We start from the raw sequence: 27,996 nt of genomic DNA, 5'->3' as shown, positions 1-27,996 counted from the left end.
CCTGGACCTCCGGGGGCGGGAGGCCGCTCTGGCCCCAATCAGAGCTTCTCGCTGGTAGACGGGCCCGAGGGAGCCCCTCTGGGCGCAGCGCCGCCGAGCTGCTCGATGCTCCGACCGGAAGTGCTCTTCACCGCCGACCTCCCACCCGGCTCTCTGGTCCCGGCGGTAAGATGGCGGCTGCCGCGGAGTGCGATGTGGTAATGGCGGAGACCGAGCCAGAGCTGCTAGACGACGAGGAAGCGAAGAGGTAAGCGGGTGGCAGGGTAGGGGAAGGGGCGAGCTGCAGCTCCATGGCTCCGGGAACCCCGTCCTTGCCGTGGTGCAGCCCCTACAGAGGCGATGCCCCGCCCTCCGGGAATCCCCCCTCCCCCATCTGAGATCGAGTCCGGATGGACCCCCTGAAGGGGCGCTCTCGGAGATTTGCCCTCCCCTCCTGCTTCCGCCTGGCTGAGGAGCTGAGGCATGGCGTTGTTGCCCAGCAGAGAGGAAGGTCGTCCTCATTGTAGAGGCCGGGTCTTTAAGGGGATCTCGGAGGTCTGTTGCGGGGTGGGGGTGGGGGCGGCGCGGCTGTGATGACGCCTTCTTACGTCGCCCCCGACCCCTCCCTTCTCTTGTTGACTTCTGTGCCTTGTCTCTCAGCCCTTTGCGTCTCCGAAGCTCTTGCTGTCCTCACCCCCTTTCCTCCGTAATTATACCCCAGCGAGCGCTAGTCTGGGCCCGAGGTATTGTGTGTCTCTATTATTGACCTGGCGGCCCCTCGGTTACCCCAGAAGTCGAAGGTGATAGAGAAAGAAGGGTGAGGGGTTTTGTCTCGTGCTCTACACGTCAAACCCTCTCCTTCCACCCTTTCTAAGGTCCTCATTCTTTCAGGGCTGTTTCTTAAATTAAGCAGCAAGGAGGAGGGCAGCTGCTTGGGCGCTGTTGGCTCTGCTGGGCAGCCGCAGTGGCTCGAGATTGCCAGTCCGGACTCGGCAAGGGAGCTGCAGAGTGAGTGGTTTTCGAGAACGCTCTGGATTTTGGCTACAGCTAAGGCAGGTTATTGGAAGTGGGGTTGGAACACAGTTGTGGGTAGTCATACTTGTCCTAATTCTGGAGCAGAATTAACGAAAAGCTTCTGGAAGTTTGGAGCCCTGTCCTCATCAACCGCGGGTTAACTGACTACAATTCTCTCAGTCTCCTTCCCACATATTTCATGTCTTTATACCAAGCCCATTATGGCTTCAGTCTGGAGGATTCGAGGTGGTGATTAGTTCATGAGATCTGAAATCAGGATTCCGAGAATTTTTTCCTTTTTTAACTGTCCAGGTTTGAAACATCAGGTACTCAGGGAGGCAGAATGAATAGTTTTCAAGCTTAAGGGTAGTTACTACAGCCAGTGTCCCAGGTTCCTGACCTGCTGGGAGCAGGAGCTGAGAGCCTTGACAAAGTGTAGTAGGTCCCTGGGGTATCAGAGAAGGCAGGAAACCAGAGTCTAGTCTTTGTCTGTTCCTGGTTTTGAGGTTTCACAAACCAGTTCTTTCCAGGTGTTCAGAATTAAGCATCATCAGCATCATTAAGGAACTGCAAAACAGGACACAAAACTCCCACCAATACAGGCAGAACTTAAATTAATTGTAGGGATTTACTTTACTTGTGTTTGGAAGGAGTTCAGTGGTTCTTTGTGCTATAAATAGGGAGTTGGGCTATATGTAATTTAACTCAGCCTACTTAGTATAAATCTCTGACGTAGGCACTGTCCTTAATTTGAATTTCCCTTCAAAGTTCGTATGTAAAGCAAATTCTTTTCCTTAAAAAAAAATCAGCCTTTTTATGATATTCTATCATGAAAAACATAAAACAGGTGATGCCGTAATGTGACCACATCAGACACAAAAAAAGTACGGTATTTGATAGCAGTAAACAGAATAAGGGAGGGTGTTGACTGATGTTAACTGCCTTATTTCATGGAGTTGTAAGATGTCATTGGTTGTAAAATGCGCGATTGTTTTCTCTGCCACTAAGAGAAAAAAACTATAACTGAAAAACGCATTCTTATGAAATAGACTTACATGTGAAACATACTTACATAGATCTTTTTTAGACATAATAAAATGTAAATGTTTACTGTATACCACTTATGTGAAAGAATCGAAAGGAAAATATAGTGAAATAAAAATATCACCATTTGACTTTCCGCCATATAAGGCATCTTTAGGAGGGTAAATACTGGGCTCTGTTAGTAAGAAAAAGCCTTGTTTATGTGTAGCTTTCCAATGCTGAAAATGGAGTGGTGACTTAGAAGTTTTGGAGGAAGGTTGTTTTACATTTTTCACATATCCTGGAATCCTCCTGTGTAGCCACAGCAGAGGGCAGGGATAGGCACATCTCTTACAAATGCCCTTTACTATCTGACGTGGTTAGTTATTTGGCCAAGTTCGTGTCTCGTGTTACAGTCCTACTCCCAGTTCACTAGGGGACACAGGAGTTGATGGGTCTCTTGGGTTGTTTTTGTAAAGTCCAGCAAGGAGTCCTTCCTTGCATCGTGGCCCAAGGGCATCCTGCTGCTGCTGCTGCTGAATTGTCACAGTCCCACGGGGGGCAAAGAGAGGAACTTTCAAGAAGTTGGACCTCATGGTTGTAGCATTTTAAATGGCTACATGTTTTATTTCCTTAGCTTTAGAGTCTCGACAGAAAAAGAAATGGACTTCAGTTTTTTTGCCTGTCACTCTGGACAAAGTTCTTTTTCCCTCATAGCAGCTGAGAAGCTAAAGTAAAAGATATGTTAGTTGCCACTCCAAAATCGATCAGGGTTCTGGACATGAAGATTATTATTTCTCTTTGCCCACCAGAATAGATAAAGCTGCTTGGGGAGCCAGAGGACTAAATTTCAGAGGTTTTTACATTTCAGCTAATTTAAGAACTTACATTTTCCTGGGAAGTTGCTGATTGTTTTACCTAATATATGAATGCCTGTCTTGAGTGAAGGCTCTCTGGTCACATTTCCTGGACTGGGGAGCAGTTTGGTCTCCGTAGGTGGTCTTTATTATGGTAAAATCGAAGGATTTCAAGTTGCTAATCAATAGAGGAAGTACTTCTGTGTCTCAGCATATATCTGGCCTGACTGGGCAGTGAGGTCTGAAAGAACCAACGGAAGCCGAAGCCATCGATTTAGGAGCCAAGGGCATCCTTACCTGATTCCTTGGGCTGATAATCTTAACTTCTCAGTGTCTGTTTTCCTGGTGGAGGAGAGCAAGAACAATTATTAATAGGCCCTTTCTTAGTACCTAGGTATTGTAAACTCTTTTGGGATTTTGCCTTTTATTTTTCTATGAATATTGGTGGGAAGCACTGAAACCTGAATCCATATCCCGGGGGCTGCTGTAGTTGCTATTAACTGCAGCTTCTTGGGGTGTTTTGGAGTTTGTGGCCTTAACTGCAGAGCTTGTGGGATTACTTTTGCCCCTTCTTCCCCACTCTGTTTCAAATTCTTAGGCTTGTGTCCCCCTAAACTTTCTCTTGAAGTTCCAGGGCAGGCAGCTAGAAAAAGCCTGCAAGCTGAATGGGAATTTGTCTTTGACCTTGAGCCCAAATCAGTGAGAAACACTGCTTTCAGCCTTCACTTTCATTTTGGTATACTTAAGTGTGGGGTCAGAGATGAAGAAGTGGGACAAATAAGTCATGGTTAAGGAAGGGATAAACCTAGGAATACAGAATCCTGAATACCAGCAAATAATTGATTGAACCCTGGTATTAACAAGTGGCAAAATTGTTAAATAATCTTTACTGGAGCAAAGGTAGAGCACAGAGAAAGGGTCTCTCTGTTCCTTGCTGGTTTAATTCAGATTCACGTATTAACTGAAGCCAGGTAAATTGAGCAGTTTTAATAAAATGTTGGGCCAAGTGAGTGGCAGTTGCTCTAGTGTCTAGTTCATTCCCAACGGCCAGAACTCTGATTGGCTTAAAGATCAGTCTTATTGTACATTCCAACCAACCAGGAATTGGTTTAGTCTTTGAAGCTAATATTTTTTAAGTTTTTAGAAGCTGCATACTGGGCACTTGCCTTTGCTTTCTTTCTCTAGGACTTTAGAAGATTGGAGAACAATGGTCGGTGGCTGCCTAGGTGCCTTGTGGTCTGATGCAAAGTCTCTCTGAGAGCCCATTTCTCCCTTACTCCACTAATGTTTGGTCCCCTTTCTCCAGTGCTGAGTGATGTGGAAGTTACTTAGAGGTCGTTCCAGGTATTCTTTTAAACTGTCTGGATTTCAGCAGTAAGAACAGGATTCAGCATGCAAGTTTTTCCAGTAGTCTATTCATTTTATTGGATTGACAGTTTTTTTCTTTCCCATGCAGATCCAAACAGCAGTTTCTATGTTTATCCCACCATGGCAGGGGTATGAGTGATTGAGGCTTTTGAGAATGGTAATATGAGCAGGAATATTTGACTTTCAGTGTCTGATTCTGAGACCTAATACTCTGTTGGCCTATGACTTTGTGTGGGGTGGCCAGATTGTCAGATAAGCAAAGTGTTAACTGTCTTTTCTGATTCTGATATTAGGCTTTTGGGGAGGGTGTGTGAGGCAAGCAGGGCCCTCTTATTGGAGTTTCTGTCCTGAGAATTCTTCCTCCGGCAGTTTGCTCTGAGACAGTCAACCACCTGATGAACTGAAGAACCACAAAAACTTGGGAAGCAAAATAACAGTTGACAGTCTAGACTCCTGACTCTGGTTCCCATCTCCATCTCCCCCCCTCTCTCCCCAACCCCCACCAAAAAAAAAAAAAAACCTCAGAAAGCAACCTTTTTCCTAATTATAGTTCCTCAATTCTAGATTTTTTTTTTTTTTTTGGCCGCACCACATGGCTTGTGGGATCTTAGTTCCCTGACTAGGGATCAAACCCGGGCCCTTGGGTGTGAAAGCACAGAGTCCTAACCACTGGACCACCAGGGAATTCCCCAGTTCTAGATTTTTTTTTTTTAAATAAGCAGATATTCATTTTTAAAATTATTTATTTATTTATTTATTTATTTATTTATTTATTGGCTGTGTTGGGTCTTCGTTTCTGTGCGAGGGCTTTCTCCAGTTGTGGCAAGCGGGGGCCACTCTTCATCGCGGTGTGCGGGCCTCTCACTATCGTGGCCTCTCTTGTTGCGGAGCACAGACTCCAGACGCGCAGGCTTAGTAGTTGTGGCTCACGGGCCTAGTTGCTCCGCGGCATGTGGCATTTTCCCAGACCAGGGCTCGAACCCGTGTCCCCTGCATCGGCAGGCAGATTCTCAACCACTGCGCCACCAGGGAAGCCCAGTTCTAGATTTTTGATGAGTGCTAGTGTCCCCATGAGGGTAGTGGGAGATGTCACAGAATGGGAAACCAAGGGATAGAAAATGCTGGGTTTGGGAAAATATTATGAAAACAAGTCTCTGGCTAATGGCAAAAGTCAGTGGCTTGTGTCCTCAGAGTAGCTTCTGAGAAGCTTATTTCTCAGAAGCAACTTCTTGGTTGTGTCTCCTGTCCCCAGGGGTAAATGAAGGTTAGGTAGATGCCACAGATTGTGGCATTGTTCCCATTTAAGGAACTAGCAGAAGTTTTTAACACAGTTGAGGCTGCTACTTCTGTGTGAATATCCTTCTGCCTGCAATGATGGAATTTCCATCCGGATTGATTGCTTGCTTGCTTGCTTGCTTGCTTGCTTGCTTGCTCTTTTTCCCCACTGAATAAGACAGCCACCTCCAGTGCGTTGCCTGGTGTCCTTCCCTACTTGAGCAGCAGAGAGTGCTGCTGCCTTGTGTAGTCTGTATCTGTGACTGCACTTGGTGCCTTTTGGTCTCTTCTGGCTCTGCCCCTGTTGAGATTCCCCGAGTGTCCAGACGGAGGACAGTTTGAACTGGTATATTTTTTTCATCTTCATCTCCTTCTCTTTTTGGGGGGAGGGTGGGTGTTTTAACTGGGCTTTTAAGTGAAAGCAGAAGCTGCCTATTCTATAGGAAATTGGGTAAAGGAAGCTGGGTAGCCCACCCTTACCAACAGGTAGAAGTTGGATAGAGTCCACCCTCTATTTTCTCTGGACCTTTTTGAAGCCTTTATTTGCTGTCAGCATCTAGCGCCTTGCATTTAGCAAACACTCTATCTGTGGAATTGTTCCCGGTCATGTATGGCTTCCACCTATCCATGTGAAACTTAAATTGTTAGATTAGAGGATAAAAAAGAAAGAAATCGAATAATATGCATTTGGTAAGATGGAGTAAAAGTTAGGCTCCTGGGCTCCTTTTACTTTACTCTCTCATGAAGGTCAGAGAGAGTACAACATGAAACAGGCCCTGTGACATGCCTTTGAGGACAAGAGGTCTTGTGCTGTGGGAAGGAGGAAGGAATTTCTACTCTGAGACCGGCCAAGATCCCGTAAATTCTGAAGGGTGGAGGGCATTCCTTGATCAACAGGCAACTAGTAAATTTGACTGAATAAAAGAAATGGGTGCAACAATCTAGAGTAAGGGTGACATTTTGGAAGTAGTAAATATAATAGGAATGCATAAAGGATATTTGACTCATTGGCAGTATAAAGTATTATTATTAAAAGCCTGAGGGTAAAAAAAGGAAAGATATCTTTCTCTAAAGTTCTTCCTGCCAGTAAAAGTCTCCAGGTCAAAGGCCCCTAAACACTCCTCTGCTCTAACAAGAAATTATGTTGTCCTGAGTTGTAATTTTAGTAGATTTTTCTTCCACTTCTGGAGTAGCAGACTACATCAAGAAAATGCAAAGAAAAAGAAAAAAAAGATCTCATTCAAGCTGCTACGTCTCTTTTGATTTAAACTGGTATTAATGGCTATTGGAAGAGCGGAACTTTATTAAAAATACATTATTCTAGCCAAATACTTGAAATAAATAAGAACACTGTGGTTCACTCCCCGCTTCCCCCCCTGCCCTTGGTCATTCAAAAATCTAATCAGTATTTCCTCAGTTGCAAATGTAGAATAGTGAAGCCATGCTAGTCTTTATTTTTCATGCAGTGGGATAGAATAAATCTAAAAATGGTACATTACAAATATACATGTGAAGTAATTCCAGAGAGAACCCAGAGATGTTGAGACGTTTTTTAAAAAACTACTTGCCAGTGAGTCCTGCATTAGTGAGAGTTGAGTAAAGTTTCTAAATACCTCTTTAATTTCTAGAAGATAGACTAGTTGGCCTAAGGCAAAGATATTGCTTAAGTGTTCAACTTGGAAGTATTTAGAGAGAAAATGGAAGTTTTTATAGAGCATCTAATTTGGGGCACATTACGATTTCAACTGTGGTGTTTTAATTTGTTTTTAATTTAGCTGTAAATTTGCAAAGTTGGCTGGTGATCATAAGCCCAAGTTGTCTGATTTGATCACATGATGCTGAGCCCTGCTAAGACCTGTGTGATACCAAATGATTCCCTTGGCAGTGTTTGTTGGAGTAATTAGCATCTGTGATGAATGAGTGCTAAATTGGGAGAGAGAGAATGGAACTGTGTGATCAGAGGATATACAGATTTTTCACGCACGTGTAGTGTTAGAAGAGCAGGTTTTCATACTGCAGTTTTCTGATTGATGAGGTTCTTTCTTTTTTTTTTTTTAATTAATAGCTACTTTGTTTGTTTATTTATTTATTTATTTATTTATTTATTTATTTATTTATTTATTTTTGGCTGTGTTGGGTCTTCATTTCATGCGAGGGCTTTCTCTAGTTGCGGCAAGCGGGGGCTGCTCTTCATTGCGGTGCGCGGGCCTCTCACTATCGCGGCCCCTCCTGTTGCGGGGCACAGGCTCCAGACGCGCAGGCTCAGTAGTTGTGGCTCACGGGCCTAGTTGCACGATCCGCCGCATGTGGGATCTTCCCAGACCAGGGCTCGAACCCGTGTCCCCTGCACTAGCAGGCAGACTCCCAACCACTGCGCCACCAGGGAAGCCCTGATGAGGTTATTTCTGAAAAATAAATACATTTTAAAATAGCAAAGCAGAGCAAGAGTAGAGTGTATTCTCCTTACCTATGTCTGTCAGAGAGAAGGCCGGCCTGGCCCTCTGGTGCTGATCCCCTTGTGGGACACCCTCCCATCATACATCCAAAGAGGGCAGAGTTTTTGGAAAACCTTTCACGAGCTGTTTTCACAGGAATTTGTTGCTGGCTATTAAAGCGAAAGGACTGGTCTGGTAGAGGTAGTCATTCCCAGCATCTCTTGGTGAATCAGAGAAGCGAAGCTTATTCTGCTTAGAGTTGATCCAAGGATTGGGTGGGGAACTGGATAAATTAGTTTTAATCGAAAAACCTTGCCACTCACAGGATCTAGTGGGGAAAACATGGGACTCTAAGATTTAGGAAACCTGTTGTGCAGCCACCTTGGGTGCCTCGCTAGCTCTTCGTCTGTTGGAGGACACGTGATATTATCACCATCACCACTTCAGAAGGCCGTTGTGAAGATCCTCATTGAAAATGTTTTGAAAATTTGAAAATGCACTAGAGATACAGTGTCTGTTAATAGCGTCATCGGGTCAGTTATGGCCAAGTCTATATTTTGATGTGGTGTTATATTTCAGGGTTTAGTCTGAATTTTATTTTGTGGCCATAGAAAATAATCTGTAGTTTAATGTAGTCCCTTTTGGAATCTGTTCCTTTTTTTACCTAATCCAGGTGAACTCAGTTAATCCTAATTCTTCCTTTCTTAGTACTGATGTGTTTTAGTTAGGTACATGTTGTAACCTCACTTGGTTCTCAAATGAATTGACTGGCAGTGAGTGGAGTGATGCCACCGCCAGATTGCCCTCAATTCCAGTGTTAACCAGCTCTTCTCCTTCTTTTCCAGTCCTACGCCTTTGACATCTCATCCTTCAGTCCCTTTGCTGTAAGGGCAACTTGAACAAGCTTCAGCCCTTTCTCAGACTCCCAGGCAGGACTTGAATGGATTTGACCCTGGAATTGTTCCTGATGCAGCCTTGTTCAGTTCTTGCTGCTGCCATGCTGGATTCCAAAGATCCACTCTTTCCTCGGCTGGTCTCGCAGGGTCAGGCCCATTGGTTAAAGCTTGTCGTGTATTTGGTGGGGAGGTTCAAGATGACGGAGGGACTCCACTTTGGGCGTTGGACCTGGAGGCAAAAAATAAGCATTCAGTCTAAAAGCACTAAGTGCCCATTGTTTAGGCAGCTGTTAATCAACCATGTTTCTATGAAAATAAGTCCTTTTCATGAGGCAGTTGTGTGGGAATAGCTAATTCTGGCCTGATGCTGTGCAGTGTGAAGTTAAAAACATGGTAACGTGTCACAACACAATTCTTCTTGTTCTTTCTGCTGTGGGCTGACTTTACATCACTCGCTTTGTTTGCTCTAGAATGGAATCTACTCACCATTTACTAAAATGAAATGCATTTCTTGGGGGAGGCAAAGTCCAGTTCACTAGGTCTTGCATCTTAAAGGGAAAGGAGCCCTCCTCTGTCTGTGACTGATGGTTAGGAATGTCATTTGGCTTGTTTAAATCCAGATTGTAGTTCTGGAGTTGGATTTTATACGCTGGGGCTATTTTGTGTTTTAGTTGAAAGAAATTCATATTCATTGTTCTTAGCAGTACAGATTAATTTTTAAAGTCCTAGGCAATAGGTAGAGGTGAGCATTAGAGAGAGAGAGCTTAGCATAGTAGATAGGGCACAGCTCTCGGACCTGCAGGTCTGGGTTGACACCCTGACCCTTTGGACAGTTTTTAATCTCTAACCCTTAATTTCCTCCGTTGAAAAATGGGAATAATGAAACTCACCTGATAAGATAATGTATGGAAAGTACCTGGCCTCAGTAATAATTACTGATTTTCCACAGAAGTCATCCTTTACATTTTTGCTGGAAAGCCAGTGCTGAACTCATGGCCTCCACTGGAGTGAGTGTTTCAGGAAAGAAAGGGCATCTCTCTGTAACTCTACAGATTGTTCCACCTTTGACTCACAAGCTTTATATGCTGATACAACGTCTGTCCAAGTGCCCAGATGCCTTTGGTTTTCCTCAAGGATTTGTGTGGTCTTAGCCACTAGCTGACTGAATAGAAGGCTAGATCTTTTCAGGTACAGTTTGGGCCTGTTGCTTTTGAATTTACTACTCCATTTCTTCATAGTGGTTTAATTCAACTTCTGACATCCAGTGTTGGGGAAGCCCCTTCTTCAAATCTTTTGGCATGTCTGCTCTTAAAGGATAGGTTCTTCATAGTTCTCATAGTGCCTGGCTTAATTTAGAGTTGTTCACCATGTGGAAGGATTGTGCTCGGTCTTATAAGTCTTGCAGTTGTGGGATCCTTCTTGAGAACTTTTAATAGCAGATGGCCTCTTTACAGCATTGTGACAGTTGGTGTAATAAAATTATTCAAATCCATCACAGTTCAAATCTGTCAACATTTATAGGTCATTTCCATTTTCCTTCTCCCTTTTTTTTGACCATGCCACACGGCTTGTGGGATCTTAGTTCCCCAACCAGGGATCGAACCCAGGCCCCCTCAGTGAAAGCGCTGAGTTCTAACCACTGGACCACTAGGGAAATTCCCCATTTTCCGTCTCCTTTCTGCTAGCAGACTTTCCTTGTTAATAGGGCTTGCCAGGACAGTGATGGAGAAGAATGGAAAGGGAGATCGCCTCAATAAAAGGAGGGTGGTTTTGCCAGTTTGTAGTTTAAAATACGTGAGTAAATAAAATCACAAATCTTCCCATTGCCGATGTCCATTGAATCAAGCTGTAAACTCCTATACCATCACCAAGGTTAAGAACTGTATTTTTGTCCCCACTTCAGGCAGCCCTTGAACTGGGTTTTTAGCATGTGTGGAGGACAGAAAAAGAAACAAAGATTCTTCCTTATAACAGAAATGCCAGATATTTAGCTATGTTGCAGTAATCATTTTGGTAAAGAATTATCTTTGTCACTCAAGTTGGTCATTAGAGTGATTTTGGGTATCTTTGATAGAGGTTACAAGTTTGTTCTTTGAGACATTGTTGGTCATGTCTGATTTGATTCTAGTTCTTTGGTCAAGAATATAATTTAAAATTATATATCATTGTTTCTTTTGGAAGGTACAGTTTGTCTCATGCACAGCTTCAAAAAATGGATCTGGGAGTAGGGCAGAATTTTTGATATTCATAACCACCCAGTTGGGTGGTTATACAAGGTAGCAGAGGGATGGTTGAGGAGGCAGTTAAGTATCCACATAGATGTGATGGGCAGAGAGCATCAGTAGGTGGGTACTTGTTAGAGCATGGCACTGGCAGTCTATATTTTGTATGTCCCTGTCATCCAAGTTCTTGGTCTCTGCTGTCACTCAACTCTGTCCTCCATCTTAAACACCAATATGCTATGCTTTTAACACCTTTGCCACCTGCTTTTGCTCTGTTTGTCCTTCCAGTGACAAATGCATGAGCCAGTTTTCAAGAGAATAAATCATTAAAACTCCAAGACTATGACCCATTTCACATTGAGAAATCAGTTGCCCCTGAACGGCATTACCTATAACTGACTTTTTGTAAGTTTGCTAAAGAGGCAGAAGTTGTGACACAGTGTAAAGGAAATAAATATAAAAATTCCGTCTCTGTGAGAGAATGTCTAAATTTGCCTGTCCTAAGGGGAATGATTACAGGTAGGAGTAGTGAGGAAAGGTCAGGCAACATCAGAGAGGTTTCTTGATTTAGTTTGAATGTATCTAAGTGACAAAAAATAGCATCTGAAGAACTTGGATTCGTTCATTAGCACCTCCTTTTGGTCCATCAGCCCATCAAATAAATCTATAAATTCCTTCAAGTATCACATTAACTTTCAGCTCAATGTGCCGGGGGCTCTAGACCAAAAGATTGCTCCCATGAGATTACAGGGGTTATTCCCTGGGTATAGTAACATGATTCTCTTTCTCTTTCCTTTTCAGGGAAGCAGAGTCTTTCAAGGAACAAGGAAATGCATACTATGCCAAGAAAGATTACAATGAAGCTTATAACTATTATACAAAAGCCATAGGTGAGAAAGGATACACTGGAAAATAATTTGCCAAATATTGTTGTTGTTGTTGTTTTAAATTTTTATTTATTTATTTTTTGGCTGCGTTGCGTCTTCATTGCTGTGCGCGGGCTTTCTCTAGTTGCGGCGAGCGGGGGCTGCTCTTCGTTGCGGTGTGCCGGCTCCTCATTGCGGTGGCTTCTCTTGTTGTGGAGCACGGGCTCTAGGTGCCCGGGCTTCAGTAGTTGTGGCGAGCGGGCTCAGTAGTTGTGGCTTGAGGGCTCTAGAGCCGCAGGGTCAGTAGTTGTGGTGCACGGGTTTAGTTGCTCCGCGGCATGTGGGATCTTCCCAGACCCTTCCCGGACCAGGGATCAAACCTGTGTCCCTTGCATTGGCAGGCGGGTTCTTAACCACTGCACCACCAGGGAAGCCCCTGCCAAATACTGTTATAAATAGCTCCTCTCTAAGAAGTAGTCTTTCTGCTTAGTGGGTTGATAACTGTTACTGTGTGCAGTCTTTCGGGTTTAATGACCTTAGTGGCAGTGGTCCCCAACCTTTGTGGCACCAGGGACCAGTTTGATGGAAGACAGTTTTTCCACGGGGCGGGGTGGGGGGGATGATATGGTTCAGGCGGTAACGCAAGCGATGGGGAGCGGCAAATGAAGCTTTGCTCACTCACCCGCCGCTCACCTCCTGCTGTGCAGCCTGGTTCCTAACAGGCTGAGGACCCGTACCGGTCGGCAGCCCGGGGGTTAGGGCCCCCTGTTATGAGGGATAACTTTTTCTAGCTCAAGCAGGTAGTTCTTCATTTGGCAAATTAAAGGAAGTTCCAGAAATTCTAGATAATATGGCAATAAGATGTCCACCTAAATGCATCTCAGCCATTGCCAATTCATTTACCATCTTAGAAAATGGCCTTTGTAGATATTAACAAGTCTTAGTTACCTCCATGCTCAATTTGCCAGTATATTTTAATCCCATGCCAGCATTTTTCTCACCTAACTTGTTTACAGGCTCCCCACCCCCAACTCAACAAATGCAAATTCATTTTCATGTCTTATTACATAAAACACAAATCATTAAGACGACAAATATGCTAACCCCTTAACTCATAAAGGATAATCAGTGCACTTTAAAGCTAAGTATAAATTATTTTTAAATAACTTGTCTTTGTAAAGTGGTTGCACCATTGCTGCTGTCCAAGTATTTGTCCAAGTAGTCAAAAATTTGGCTGTGGCCTTTTAGAGTATGTCAGCATTCCTGTTATAGTTTGATTGCCTTGATATAGTTCTGAGGGAGACGGCCCCTGAGTTTTGAAGCAGTGACCCATGCTAAACTTTGTTTCACACTCTTCTTTCCTGTAGATATGTGTCCTAAAAATGCTAGCTATTACGGGAATCGAGCAGCCACCTTGATGATGCTCGGAAAGTTCCGGGAAGCTCTCGGAGATGCACAGCAGTCAGTGAGGTTGGATGACAGTTTTGTTCGGGTATGTAATGGGGCTGTTTGGGGGGGTCTGAGTTGCTGTAGTTGAGTTCCTCTAGCCCAGGGTTTCTCAGTTTTGACACTGTTAACATTTGGGGTCAGATAATTCTCTATTGTGGGGAGCTATCCTGTGCGTTATAGGGTGTTTTCAGCAGATCCCTGGCCTTTAGCCACTAGATGTGAGTAGCACCCTCCTCCCTTCCCAGCTGTGACAACCAAAAATATCTCTAACGTCGCTGCAGGTCCCATGGAGGGCAGAATCACCCCTGGTTGAGAACCGCTGCTCCATCCCTTGTTGGTTTTGTGTGCGTGTCGCTGCTGTTGTTTTCTTTTGGCTTGGCCAGTCATGCTCCTTTTCTTCCCTCTTTGTGTTTCTTCTAGGGACATCTACGAGAGGGCAAATGCCACCTATCTCTAGGGAATGCCATGGCGGCACGTCGTAGTTTCCAGAGAGCCCTAGAACTGGATCACAAAAATGCTCAGGCACAACAGGAGGTATGGGTCTGATGCCGTCTGTATCAGAAGAAACAGCAGGGTGGTATATTTGGGAGGAATAGTGACTTGAGAATCAGAACTGAGATCTTGTCTCACTTCTGCCCTCAGCCACACCTGGGTGACTGTGTGCAAGTCTCATAGTCTCTCTGAGCCTCAGCTTCCTTATCTGTAAAAGGAATTTTGAATACGATTTACAGCTTTGAAAATCTGTGAAATTTGGAGGGTTTCTGAGATAGCTGGGGGGATGGGCAGATGCGTCAAGGAACTGATTTGAGTGAGGTTAAAAAATTTGAATTCAGATCCTGATTAAATTGGTAACAGCTAAAAGATGTTTTAGTTCCATCTTCATATGTACCCAATTTACTCCTGGATGCATTTAGTGAGAATCTCACTGAACCTCTGACAGTGCCTTTTATTTTATGTATGTCGTGTCATGGCTCCTTTGTTTCTGACCTTGAGTTCAAACTGAGGGTAAAGGTTGGGCCTTAACCTTTCTGTTAAGGAGTCTCGGCTACATCTTCACCAAATTGATTTGTGAAAAGTCTGTGGTTCTGATTTTCTTGAAATAAACTCATCACGTCCTTGTTGGTTTTTCTGGTTGTTGAATCTACAGCTTCATTAAAACTGTCTTATATGATTTTGCTGTTATAGTTCAAGAATGCTAATGCAGTCATAGACTATGAGAAAATAGCAGAAACGGATTTTGAGAAGCGGGATTTTCGGAAGGTAAAGTACAACTGTGAGGAAGTCTCATCTACACTTTTCTCACGAAGTTCCGTGTGTGTGTGTGTGTGTGTGTGTGGTAATTAGAGGAGTAATATGGTACAGATGTAGAATAGTAAATTATCACTTTAATTTGGCATTGACCTTTTCTTTCCCTGTTGTTTTTTTTTTTTTTAGACTTTTATTTACTGTTTTTAGAACAATTTTAGGTTCACAGCCAAATTGAGAGGGAAGTACAGAGATTTCCCACATATCCCCTGCCCCGCGCACATGCGTAGCCTCCCCCATTATCATTGTTCCCCAGAGGGGAATTCCAGAGGTACATTTTGTTACAACCAAGTTTCTGGCAGTTATGAATAAAGCTGCCCTGGATATCTCTGTGCAGGTTTTTGTATGGATATAAGTTTCAGCTCTTTTGGGTTAATACCAAGAAGCACAGTTGCTGGATCCTATGGTAAAAGTATGTTATGTTTTGCAAGAAACTACCAAACTGTCTTCAGAAGTGACTGTATCATTCTGCATTCCCACCAGCAACGAATGGGCGTTTCTGTCACTCCACATCATCAACATTAAAAAAATTTTTTTTGTTAAGGTGCTCATTTTCTTAATTATATTTCGCTTTATAATAAAAAGCAGTATGAGTTTGTTACTTGAGTTCGTCGTTCCTGTTTCTGATATCGGGTATGCTGGTTAGTAGAGGAAAAGCCAGTTGGAATTAAATATTAGGTTTGGATAACCCATTTTTATTAGAATAATGAGAGCTAGCTTTAACACCTGCTTTGTGTGATCTAGATGGAGCTATAAATAAAAAATAGAGGCCCCTTCTGCATTTTTGAATAGTGTACATAACCTGTCATCATACCTTTTTGATGTTAAGCCTTTCCACAGAAGCACACTACTGTCCTTTATGGAGCTGTGTGATAGTACATGAAAAATGTACATGCCAAAGGAATTGACCTATGTGAAACATGGGAAAGGTATCAAAGTTCCAGGTATCTTTCTAAGTCTTGTTTGTAGTGGTTATCTCTCATCTGAGTAGTTCCTGATTCCCTTCTTTAGATGGAACTTGGAAGTAGCTTTCACTAGAGTCTCAAAAGGAGAGGTAAGTGGCCCCCAAAAGGGTTAAAAACCACTGATCAGGATCAATTTTCAGGATCACTTAAGATTGTATCATCCCAGGACTGGAGTTGTCACTTCATATGTGGGAATTTGCTCAGTGCTTTCTGTAGCAGGTACTCAAATGCTTGACGAAAGGGTACAGTTAAGAATCATTAAGTCACAAACTGTGACGGTCTTTTATTTGGTAATATCTGATTAGCTTATACAGAGTCCCAGCATTAACTTATTAGCGTCCCTCTTCTGTCCATTGGTTTTAATAACCACAGTGTCTTTGTAGTGCAGTTCATACTTTTTTTTGTTTTGTGTGTGTGTGTGTGTTTGGAAAGCAATTCTGCCTCGTGTCACATTTTGAGAGGTTTGCATAGGCAAAAAGCTTTGTCTCAAAAGGTGGTCTTTTGGGTTTCTTTTCTTTCTTGCCCACCCTGGAGCCAGAATCCCTAGTCTGTGACAGAATCCTCTGTTTGTGACATCCCAGCACCCCCACTGTAGTTCATGGTGATGTCACAAATGAAGAATTATGATCCTGGCAGGGGAAACAGATGAACTTGGAGGAAACAAAGATCTTCTTTGCCTGCAGCTGTCCATTGTCATGGGGAGATGGGGGTGGGAAGTGAAGCCCTGAGGCTCCAACTGACACTCCCCACCATGAGCTGAACCATCTCCGTACAGAACGTCACAAAGGCAGCAGGTTGTGGCTGCTTATATTTTGACTGACTGCTCTCCTCCCAATTCTTTTTCTGTTTAAGGAGGGGAAATTAGCACCATGACTACCCTACTCAGTACCTGCATTTTCATATTGGCCTTAGAACATAAGCTGTGCTATTCAAGGAAAGGTGTCCCCACCACTGCTCTGTTGACACTGCGGAAAGCCTTCCCAGTGCAACAGCTCATGGTGTTTATCTACTTCCCTTTATTTTTAAATTTAAATATTTGAGTAGGTGCTATTCTTGGTTCAAAAGCTAGAAAGTATAAACAAATACTCAGTGATAAGTGCTCCCCCCAAACTTGTCTTCCATCTGCCTATTTCTCACCCTTTAGGGTAACCACTGTTCTTGTTCTATTTACTGCCACAGTTTTGTTCTACATAAATAAACAAATACAAATACAGAATTTTTTTTTTTTTTTGGCCATGCCTCATGCCTTGTAGGATCTTAGTTCCCCGACCAGGGATTGAACCCTGGCCCCAGCAGTGAAAGCACCAAGTCCTAACCACTGGACCGCCAAGGAATTCCCAACAAATACAAAGATAGATTCTTAATTTTCTTTCTTTCTTTTTTTTTTTTGCATGAAAGGTAATAACGCTCTGCAAAGTTCTGTACTTCGTTTTTTTTGTTTTTTTGTTTTCCCACTTAATAGGCCTTGGAAGTCTTTCCATACTAGTATATGCAGAGCTGCTTCATTCTATTTTAGATCCACATAGTAGTGTTCTATTATATGAATGTCTACGTTGCCTAACCAGTCTCCTGTTGATGGAATTTGAGTTATTTCTGCTTCCAGTTTTCAGACTTCATCTCTTCCTGATCCCTATGACCAGATTCTTAGAGGGAATGGGTGTCCCTTAACTCCAGATTTCTCCATTGGGTCAGTTATTCTTGGAGGAGAATATGATTCAGGAAGGATTTCCCAGGAATAACAGATAAACCAAAGTGAAAGCTCAGAGAACAAACTCAGAAAAAATAGGAATATATGGAAGTCTTTGTGAAGCTGAAAGACTGAAATAATCTCAGCTCTGTGTGTGTGCGTGAGAGAGAGAGAGAGAAACTTTTTGGTTTGTGTAGCAATGTGTTAGGTATAGTTTAGGACTATTGAAAGCAAACTAATTATTGGATATTTCTGTACTAAAGTGGAAGTGGAAGAGTGGCCACCATGTGAGGCTCATGCCACAGGAAGGAGGGAACTGTGAGCAATTTCAGTAATATAGGGAGTAATGATTCTTTAGCAGGTTCTCTTTTTGGTATTCTTTGTCTTACTTAGTAGGCTAAGCATGATGAATTATGCAAAGTAGCAAATAATAGTCTTTCTACTAGAAGAATGTGAGTTTTGATCACAGTCACTATCGATATGATTCCCTGTGGAGACACCTTAGCATGGTGATTAAGGTTATAGGCTCTCGAGTCTTCTTGTCTAAGATCAAATTCTGTTCCTATTTGGTACAAGGTCCAAGCTTTGGTGACCTTGAACAAGTTACTTAATCTCTGTACTTTTGTTTTTTCATCAGTAAAATAAGGGTATTAATATTACCTGCTTCAGAAAATTGTTGTGGGCATTAAATGGGTTAATATATAAAGTACTCAGTAAATGTTTGCTGTCATCATTATCATCTGGATCAGCTGCTCTCCTCATTTCAGTGGTTTAATCAAATAAATTAGGGGTGTGTGTGTGTGTGTATATATATATATATATATATATATATTTTTTTTTTTTTTTTAAACAGGTATATTCTTAAACTCTGGTATTACTTCCCTTTGAATCTGTTGCCTGTGACCAAACTAAAGTCAAGACATTTCTGGAGTCCAGGATGAAGAACCTTATTTGCTTTCTTCTTCCCCATAGGTTGTTTTTTGCATGGACCGTGCCCTAGAATATGCCCCTGCCTGCCATCGCTTCAAAATCATCAAAGCAGAATGTTTAGCAATGCTGGGTCGTCATCCAGAAGCACAGTCTGTGGCCAGGTATGAAGTCAGGCCAGTTTTGTATTAAAATGCCAGATACCACTGGACGAATGCTGTCTGGCAGTTCTCTACAACAGGAGTTAACATATTGTCCTGTAGATAGGCCAGCCAGGGTGATCAGACCTTCCTGGGACTTAAAGCCAAAAGTTAGACCGGGTATTATACGGAAAATCCAAAGGTATTTATATAGGAGTTCAGTAGGTACTTGAGCTATATGCGAAAGAACAGATGTGTGGATTTTTTTGTGTGTTTTTGTTTTTTTAAATGTCCTTTTCTTTCTACTCAAGGGGTTTGCAAACTCTAAAGGGCTGGATAGTAAATATTTTAGGCTTTGCAGGCCGTGTTGTCTCTGTTAACAATTCAACTCAGTCACTATAGTGTAAAAGCAGCCATAGATAATAGATAAACGAATGGTGTGGCTGAGTTTCAATAAAACTTTATTTACAAAAACCAGCAGCAGATAGGATTTGGCCCTGTGGGCTGTATTTCCCAACCCCTGTTCTAATAAAGATTGTGAGACACAAGAAGTTATAAGGATAGATACAGGTGATTTATTTGGGGACAGGTTGGGAAGAGTGCTTGGGAATCTACCTTTGGATACTTTCCATATTAGACACATGGTCTAGAAGAAAACTGGCCAAATGATAGTAATGGTGGGGGAGATCCAAACCGCAGCTGAATGTGCCCCTTTCTGGCTCTTGCAGTGACATTTTACGAATGGATTCCACCAATGCCGATGCTCTATATGTACGAGGTCTTTGCCTTTATTATGAAGATTGTATTGAGAAGGCGGTTCAGTTTTTTGTCCAAGCTCTCCGGATGGCTCCTGACCATGAGAAGGCCTGCGTCGCTTGCAGAGTAAGTTCTAGGCACCAGATCTGGGTAGGAAAAAAAGCTTTCTTTTTGCGCCTTTAAGAGAGTTAAGGTGGAAGGTTTTAGAATCACAGGGAATGTGATAGCACTTCTTCCCTCCTTGCCAGGATGCTTGATCCTTTCATGAGAAATTATTTCAGGACAACTTTTATTTGCCTAAAGGTAAATGTGATCTATAGGGTCAGATCCTTTTAATATCTAAGTGTGTTTTTTCTTTTTTTGTTCCTTCAGTGAAGAAAAGATAGTAATGCTTATCCTGGGGAGTGGAGGTAAACCCTGGGTAACACAGGTCTCATTGGTATTCTTTTATAAATCTTGGTTTCCCCTGTCCACTCTGTAGGAAGCACCAATGAGCAACAAATAACCCAGGTGGTGGGGTTGGGCAGGGTGGAGGGCCATGTGATGCTAAACCACTGGGATCTAAGAAATTGAAAATAGACTCTGGCGTCTCTGTGCAGTGGCCTCTCAGACGAGGCTTTCTGGATGTGAACTGACCTCCCCTTGCTTTTCTCTGTAGAATGCCAAAGCACTTAAAGCAAAGAAAGAAGATGGGAATAAAGCGTTTAAAGAAGGAAATTACAAGCTAGCATATGAACTGTACACAGAAGCCCTGGGGATAGACCCCAATAATATAAAAACAAATGCTAAACTCTACTGTAATCGGGGTACGGTTAATTCCAAGGTAAGCACTTGGTCTGGGGCTTGGGGCCTATGGAGATATTTTTAAGGGCCAACAAAGAGGTCTTGGGAAATTTGCCCAATGAGGGTAAGCCAGATGAGAAAAGGTTGATATTTCAGCTTGTTAGGAACTTCCTTCTGAGAGGCAAGCTTTTATTTTTTCTGTGGAATTTAGGGGCACTTGAGGGACAGTTTGGAAGGATATTCCCACCTGTTCTTCTTCAAGTTTCTTTCTTCCAGTAAAAGAATGGCTAGAGGCTTTGGGACAATTTTTAAAGCAAGTATTGCTTCTTTTTGCCTAAGCAAGTGATTATTTCTTTCTTAGGAGTGATTTGGAGGAAATTCGAGTATGAGGCAGGCTTAGTTTTTTTCTCCAGTATAACTGATGGTCACCATGCTCAGTTGAAAATGTCCTAAGTTCTGTCCCACACAACCGTCAGAAACAAGAATAGGCTCCTTGCTCTTGCAGAGAACCCTAGTAGTTTAGAAATCACAGTAATTCTGATCCCTCCAGTTGGCCTCTGGAAGAATAGGAGGCAAGAACCACCCTTACTCTTTCCATGTCTTGGTTGGGCACTAACCTGGAATGGTAGAGGTGGTTTATCCTTGCAGATAAGTGTGCTTTGCTTCCATCATTTAGAAAGAAACCAATTTTGAATTTGGTGTCCTTAGCCCTCTGACATACTGGCTTTCCAGTGACCAAGAATGAGTGTGGCGGTTAGGGGGCCAGCATGACTGATCGATCCTCTTAGAATTTTGAAGCCATGCCCACAGCTTCTGGGCTCCCTCAGTCGCCCAAGATGTGAAGTATGACTGCTCTCTTTTTCCTGAAGCTTAGGAAACTAGATGATGCAATAGAAGACTGCACAAATGCAGTGAAGCTTGATGACACTTATATAAAAGCCTACTTGAGAAGAGCTCAGTGGTAAGTTCCTCTGGTGGATGGGGGGAAGAGGGAGTTGCTGCTGGCCTGCCAGGGGAATTGCATTATGGATGATGAAGCAGACCCAGGGATGTTGTGAGGTCATTTGGTCCTTCCCCCTGCCTCTAGGTGGGATTGTTCCAGCCCTAGACTATCTTTATAGACCTCCAGCGGAGGAGATTGCACAAGCTCTCTCAGTCTCCCATGCCAGTGTCTTACGCCCCTCACGGTCAGTAAGTTTCCTCTGATGCCTGACCCAAATTCCTTTTGTTAAAGTTTAAATCCATTTCCTTTGGAGATTTTATTTTGTGTTGTATACTTTTGCTCTAACTTGGCATAGTACTTGGTGCTTGGCACACAGTAGGTGATCACTCAATTAATGTTTTGTTGAATGAATGTATGGTGCTTGGAAGAGGAGGAATAAGATATCTCTTGTGATAGTTGAGAGTTGTGCCTATCCTGTATGTTCTGGGTTAGGGAAAACAGTCTTTTGATAGGAAGGGATTTATTCTGGCTCAGCCTCCCAGCAGTATATGGAAGCCCCTTTTGAAATATCCTTGTCTGACTAGGTGATTTATGAGGCAGGATATACCTGCCTAGATCTAGTGCTCAGATATGCCTTCAGAGTCAGGTTGCTCCCCAGCATACTTGTTCATCTTATTCTTGAACCCACTAGACTCTTTTCTCCGGACAGGAACGTGAGCAGGGGCTAGGAGAGACCTCTCCCCAAAATCCGTCTTTTCTTTTTTCAGGTTAATTTCCCAGCCAGAGAAGAATGTCCTGTCTTTAAAGTTCCTAAAGGAAGACCTATTTGTTGTATACCAGTCCTCCAACACCCATCCCATTCCTTGTCATGAAATGGCATAGCCAAAGAACAGGTGCTGTTACTGCTATCTGATGAGCCCATAGTTCTTCAAGCTTCCCAGTCTCACCAGTGGTGCAGAGCATGGGCTACTTCCCATTTAGTTTTCCCAAAATTATCCACGTTTGTAAAAAATGGGAAAACTCCTGTGTGTAGTGCTTTTTTTTTTTTTTAAGTGAATTTCTAAGTAGATGACTAAATCTGTCCAACAAACATACACGGAATTATATTACAGATTCTGTGAGACCAACTGTCAGTCATATCATCTTTTCAAACCACTTGCAGACACACATGGAAGCTTTGGAAGATGAAAGCATACCCTTTGACCCAGCTCAAGACATATTTTATCAGACACAAAATGCTATATACATGTTTACTGCAGTGTTATTGTAATAGCATAAGAGGAGAATCTCACCTAGATGTCTAGTGGGAAGGGGGTGGCTGGATACATAATACTATATCAACTCAGTGGAACACTTTGTAGTGTTTGAACAGGGTTGGGAAGAGAACAGAAAATTCTGGATTTGTTAGGAGGGTAATGGGATGAAGGATTTTATTTTTCATACGTGCAATAAATAAAAATCAGGAATTGCTTTGATCAGATAGCTCCTTATCTCTGTGGTAGAAACAGAACTGTTCTCTGAGTGGCTCTGCCATGAGATCCTGCCGCAGAGGACAGCGGGCACTGTTGGGCACAGTCGGCTGAGGGCTTGGCAGCAGTCCCCTCGGGCAGCTGGGACTGACAAGAAGTACTGGAGACTAGCTCAGGCCGGAGCCTTACGAGAGGCCTGACTGCTGCCCCAGTCTGCCTCAGCCCACCCCTACAGGTGGGGAGAGGCCAGATCTTTGCTACATTTCCCATGATGGGCTGGAGTTTTCCATTTGCCCTAAAGCTCTACTTTTCTACTTTTTCTTCAACTTAAAAAAATATATATTTTAATGTAAGGATGTCCTTGAATTAAAAAAAAAAAGTGTGAAGTAAAAATGCAAATCACTAATATAAGTTTATGTAGTACATTATGTAAGGGCCTGGTAAGTCCATCAGGGTAACTTGTTTGTCACATCATTTCTATACCCAGAGCTGTCAGTTATTAATTTTCTGTTACTTCTGTTTATATTATTATACTCCATCCTGCAAATGGGTTCTTTGTGCTCCTAGTAGCATTTGTACCTTGTGTCTGTGGGGCATTGGTTTTGTCACCATTTTTTAAAAGTCATTAATCAAGATGTGGCCAGAAAATCAGAGATGCCTAAGATGTTGGGCTTCTCTTTTGCCAGCCACAGCGGTAATGCTCCCCCTGCTCTGGCCTCGAAGCCTGGTGGGGCTCTGTGATGTTTGCAGAGATCGGCTTGTGTGGCAGCAGTGTAGTAAACTGAACCTCTTTGTGCAGTGGCTAGCTGCACTGCGTGGTCACTTCCCACTCCCCAGCTGATGGTGACTGTCTGGAAGTGCTACCAGAGTCTGTTTAATCGGTAGGCCAGTCTTGGAGCCAGTGATATTATCAGGAAAATGCGACAGGCTGATCGCCAGACCTTTTAAGTGTCTCTTCCACAGAAGTAAAGTGGCATTTCACTTTACTTCTGTGGAAGAGACACTTAAAAGGTCTGGCGATCAGCCTGTCAAGCTTGTTTCCTCCCATTTTGGGCCAGGGGCCCTCCATTCTTCTGTGCTATTGAAATAGAAGCAAGCCTGTGTTTACAGTCTCCTTTTCTATCTCACCTACATCTCTCAGATTGATTAGTCTTAATGGAAGCATTTGCCAGCAGCCACCACCTTGAACTTGATCCTTCTAGTGGCTGACGAATCCCACATCTACTCTGGATTGGAGCTGGCCCTGCATGTTTATGGCACTCTCTGTTTCCAAGCTCTTCCATATCCATTGATCTCACTTGATAGTTTTTCTCCTGTGTTTCAGTCCCAAGTAATTAAGTAGGTACCTTCACATTTCTCTCTCCTGAGGTGATCCAGATGCCTCTCGGTGGCTCTGAGTGAAATCAGAAGGAACACTCTCCCCTTGGTTGCTGTCTGCTCAGAGCAGAATATCACTTTGCTGGTTAGGTGAAAGTCACGTGAGACCTCTCTCTCTCTTTTTCTTGAGGAATTGGTAGTTCATTTTTCTTATGGCTAGCTTAAGGACTCCTGTTTCATGAAGCATCTCAACCAAAAGTGTGTGTCTCTTGCTTGAGCCATGCCTCTTCCCCTAGAGTGATACTGAAGGCCATTGCTATTTATGTCACTGTACTGCCCTGTATTTCCTTCTCAGTTACATGGACACAGAACAGTATGAAGAAGCAGTACGGGACTATGAAAAAGTATATCAGACGGAGAAAACAAAAGGTAAAGGAGTTTGAGAGCATGTTTCTCAGGGAACTGTGTGGTCTGACTTGTAGGTCCTAAAACTGGACATAGGAGTAGTTTGATTCAGGGATGAACCTGGAGCTTATTTGAAGAAGTGAGCAGAGACCCCGAGAGTGGGACAAGGCACCTGTTTTCTGGTCCCCAGTCCTCCCTGTCACTTTCACTTCCTTTTCTGTGTGATGAGGCCAATGTGAAGAACATACCCAGGAGTAGATTTTTTTAATCTCCAGAAGAAAACACTGTAAAAGCCCCTGGTATGGTTAATGAGGCTTCTGCCTCCAGGGCATCTGGGCGGGGCCTGGTAGGGGAAGCCAGAATCAGGCTCGTCCGTTGACGCCAGATGTCTTCCTCCAGAACACAAACAGCTCCTAAAAAATGCACAGCTGGAACTGAAGAAGAGTAAGAGGAAAGATTACTACAAGATTCTTGGAGTAGACAAGAATGCCTCTGAGGACGAGATCAAGAAAGCTTATCGGAAACGGGCCTTGATGCACCATCCAGGTAGAGCGGGTGGGGAGGGGGCTCAGTGGGAGGAGCAGGCTAGGTCGGCGCTGCCAAGCTCAGTCCAGCACGGAAGCCTCAGAGCGGCTCCTCAGCTGGAATAAGGTGTTGCTCAGTTCCATACCCTCCGAATTTGGGAAGTACCAGATTCTAAAATCAGGCATAATGTGGTCTTTCTCTTAAACTTTGTTTTCTTGAGGCTCTGAGTTCTTCCCATACTCCTCCCTTTAGATCGGCACAGTGGAGCCAGTGCTGAAGTTCAGAAGGAGGAGGAGAAAAAGTTCAAGGAAGTCGGAGAAGCTTTTACCATACTCTCTGATCCCAAGAAAAAGACTCGATACGACAGTGGACAAGACCTGGATGAAGAGGGCATGAATATGGGTGGTGAGTTGGGAGTTGGTTGGGGCAGCCTAGGATGAATCTGACAGCTACGGAACGTTAACATTTTTTCTAAAGACACTCCAGAGGGAGAGTCTTATGTAATCAGCCAGTGACGCTCCGCAATTTGTAAAGTGCACTCTGATGAGTACCTGTAATGTGTGAGGTACTCTGATGGGTGTGGAAAATAACAAAGGTGAATCAAACAGATTCCCTGACGTCCGGGAACCCCCAGTCCAGGGGTTTGCGAACTCTGGCCCATAGGCCAAGTCTGACCCCTGGTCTAATAGACATGGAGTCCAGCGAGGGCAATAAAGTATAGCAGGTGTCAAGGGTGCAGAGTGGGTGCCGAGGAGGTCAGCACTAGCAAGGGAAGGCTTGGATGTGCAGAAAAGCATAGCACCTTGTGGGAGCTACCAGGGGCTCGGCTAGGAGGATAGAGGGTGCTCGAGGCACAGGGGGGTGAGAGCTGCACAGAAGCTGGGTCAGACCTCAGCAGGCCTTAGAGGCTACAGGAAAGAATGTGGGCTTTTCCTTTTGGCTGGAAGTTCTTTCTTCCCCCACTGCAAAGTGTTTGCTGACTGATATTTATGCGTCTCACACATTCCCGTAAGCCCTCACAGACTTCAGTTTCCGCAAAAGACTTAGAATGAAGTAAAGCGCAGCCGTGAGCATCATTGCTCACTGTGAGCTTAGCTGGAGATAAAAGAAGCCCTGAACTATGCACAGTTCTCAGACCACTGCCTCTGATGCCAACCCTTTCTCTTCCACTGAGAAAATCTATTGGAATTTAAAATAAGGTTGATGATGCTATACAGATAGTTCTGACCTTGCCAGTTCGGTGGGGGTGGTGTGTGTGTGTGTGTTTTATAAAACCTATATTCAGGTGTGTGTGTGTGTGTTTTATAAAACCTAGGTTTGGACTTCCCTGGCGGTCCAGTGGTTGGGACTCTGCGCTTCCGCTGTAGGGGGCATGGTTTTGATGCTGCGAGGTGCAGCCCCCCCAAAAAAAACCCTAGGTTTACCAATAATAAACATTGCTCTGCCCAGCAGTTGAGAAGAATTGTAAGCAGTCGAAAGCTGTTGAAGGGATATAAGTCGGGGAGCCATGGACCTGATTTAGGCTCTGGAGATATATTTGTGATGGCACTGAGGCGAGCTGGTTTGGAAAGGGTGAGGAGGAGGGAAGACACAATCACTAGGAGAGAATCGGAGGGTACAATCGGGAGACAGTGTGAGAATCAACAGGAGTGGCTGTGGAACGTGTTGGGAGAGGCAGAGGACTAAGTCAAGAGTGGCTTTGGCACAGCTGACCTGATGGGGCTATTCCCTGAGCTGGGGGACCCAGGAAGGTGAGCAGATACACAGGCAAAGAAAAATTTACTTTTGGACACAATGTGCCTGTGGGTGGGATTGGCTGGTGGAGATAAATCCTGTGCAGCTTAGGGAGTTAGGCAGACTGGGGACGTGAGACCTGCTGTGGCCTGGTGAAGAAAGCACGGCGCTAGAGGCACACAGGAGTTGGCAGTGTTGTTTTGTTGCTTTCACTGGCCACGAGATCTTGGGCAAGTTACTTGAGCTTCTGCTTAGGTTTTGTTGAGTATAAATTGGTCCTCAATGATATAATGTATGCAAAGTACCCAGCACCGTGATTGGCACCTGGTAGGTGCTTAGTAGACTATAGCTTTTTTTCTGGCATACAGTGTAGACAGAGTATGGCATCAAACACATGCAGTAAATCATAGGTCTCATTCTTATATACAGTCTTAGTAGCACTTAAGTTGATACATTTTAGCCTTTTCAGTAGCAGCCCCAGCCTTATAGGGAGACAGTGTGGAGAAAGTCTTATGTAGTAAAGCGCAAAGGGCATTTCCAGTTCTTGAGAAGGCCCAGTGAAGTGGGTTGAGGCAAAAGCTTTCCTTTGGGACCATGCTTGGAAGAAGGGAACACATCCCAGGAGTGGGATCAAGTAGTGGGATCACCTCTCGTTGGTGAAGTTTGGGGAAAGGAGGCAAGTGATATTATCTGGGAAAGCTTTGGAGACCCATTAGAGAATGGGTCTCTCTTAAGTTCCTCTTCAGACACTTGTAATTTTTTCACCTTTTTGTGCCTTCTCTGCTTCTCAATTTGCTCCGCAGATTTTGATGCAAACAATATCTTCAAGGCATTCTTTGGCGGTCCTGGGGGCTTCAGCTTTGAAGGTGGGTGTGCCTGAGTTCCCAGACCACAAACCGACACAAGGGCTCCCCAGTTAGGCAGCACTAGGGGCCCAACAGTGGAGGCAGCAGAATTCTCGTCCAGCAGGACATCTGCACCCTCGGGTGCTGCTGAGGATGGAGGAGGGGTTTGCGGGCACACCTGCACAGGGTCAGGGAGACGTCTCTAAGCTCCCTAGTACCGGAGCTTGTCTGCAAGAGTGAAGGTGTTAGAACTACGCACATACAACCTGCTTGCATGCTCCCTCCTACACCCCAAGGCCCAGCCTGTTTGATACCCTTAGAGGTTTTTCTGTTTGAAGTAGCCCTTAAAGACTCTCCATAATCAGGGCAAACTGATCTTCCCCCAGAAAACTCACAGAGCCAGCTAACAAGCTTTTCTTTTCCCTACAGCATCTGGTCCAGGGAATTTCTTTTTTCAATTTGGCTAATGAAAGGAAACCACCCGGAGCCCAGAAAATGCAGACTTGCTCAGTTTAACCTCGAATGTGGACACAGTTCACCTCCTCCCTTCATTATGATCCACGTACTTAGAGCAGTTTCATTTTCTCAGCTGGATACCCGGTGTCTGTGTGAGTGGGGTGAAGGAAAGGGAGCCAGCGCCGAAGACTGCGGGTAGGGGAGGGAGGTGGGGGGTGGACAGGGCAGCTTGTGAATTTTTGTTTTACTGTTTAACTTTATTAAAAAAAAAAAAAAAATTAAGAGAATAAAATGTTTTGACCCTTTCTGGCACTTTGCTCTGGCAGCCGCTTTGTGTCACTCCAGAGTCAGTGGG

General features: G+C 43.9%; 1 protein-coding gene across 4 annotated transcripts; it reads left to right on the top strand.

Moving 5' to 3' along the window:
- Position 1: 1 nt before the first annotated feature.
- On the top strand, positions 2-27,953 carry DNAJC7 (DnaJ heat shock protein family (Hsp40) member C7). 4 transcript variants are annotated; one of them, XM_068529583.1, is made up of 15 exons: positions 2-247; positions 8,797-8,835; positions 11,871-11,959; positions 13,303-13,427; positions 13,805-13,918; positions 14,570-14,644; positions 18,314-18,432; positions 19,137-19,290; positions 19,823-19,987; positions 20,817-20,908; positions 24,032-24,105; positions 24,481-24,627; positions 24,859-25,011; positions 27,144-27,206; positions 27,615-27,953. In XM_068529583.1, the coding sequence occupies exons 1-15, from the start codon at positions 171-173 to the stop codon at positions 27,650-27,652; spliced, it is 1,524 nt and encodes a 507-aa protein (XP_068385684.1). In that variant the 5' UTR covers positions 2-170; the 3' UTR covers positions 27,653-27,953. The 4 variants fall into 4 exon arrangements, with proteins under 4 accessions (XP_068385684.1, XP_068385685.1, XP_068385687.1 ...); XM_068529585.1 differs by having other exon boundaries at positions 176-247; positions 8,797-8,994; XM_068529584.1 differs by lacking the exon at positions 8,797-8,835 and having other exon boundaries at positions 4-247.
- Positions 27,954-27,996: the final 43 nt, after the last annotated feature.

This window comes from Eschrichtius robustus, chromosome 20 (assembly GCF_028021215.1).
Source record: "Eschrichtius robustus isolate mEscRob2 chromosome 20, mEscRob2.pri, whole genome shotgun sequence".
Taxonomy (NCBI): domain Eukaryota; kingdom Metazoa; phylum Chordata; class Mammalia; order Artiodactyla; family Eschrichtiidae; genus Eschrichtius; species Eschrichtius robustus.
The sequence above is the reverse complement of the archived record's forward strand: the minus strand, read 5'-3'. Positions and strand labels throughout refer to the sequence as shown.

Coding starts and splice junctions, on each gene's coding strand:
- DNAJC7 (XM_068529583.1), top strand. CDS start 171: ATGGCGGCTGCCGCGGAGTGCGATGTGGTAATGGCGGAGACCGAGCCA. Junction 13,428..13,804: donor TGGATGACAGTTTTGTTCGG/GTATGTAATGGG, acceptor TGTTTCTTCTAG/GGACATCTACGAGAGGGCAA. Junction 24,628..24,858: donor GGCCTTGATGCACCATCCAG/GTAGAGCGGGTG, acceptor TCCTCCCTTTAG/ATCGGCACAGTGGAGCCAGT.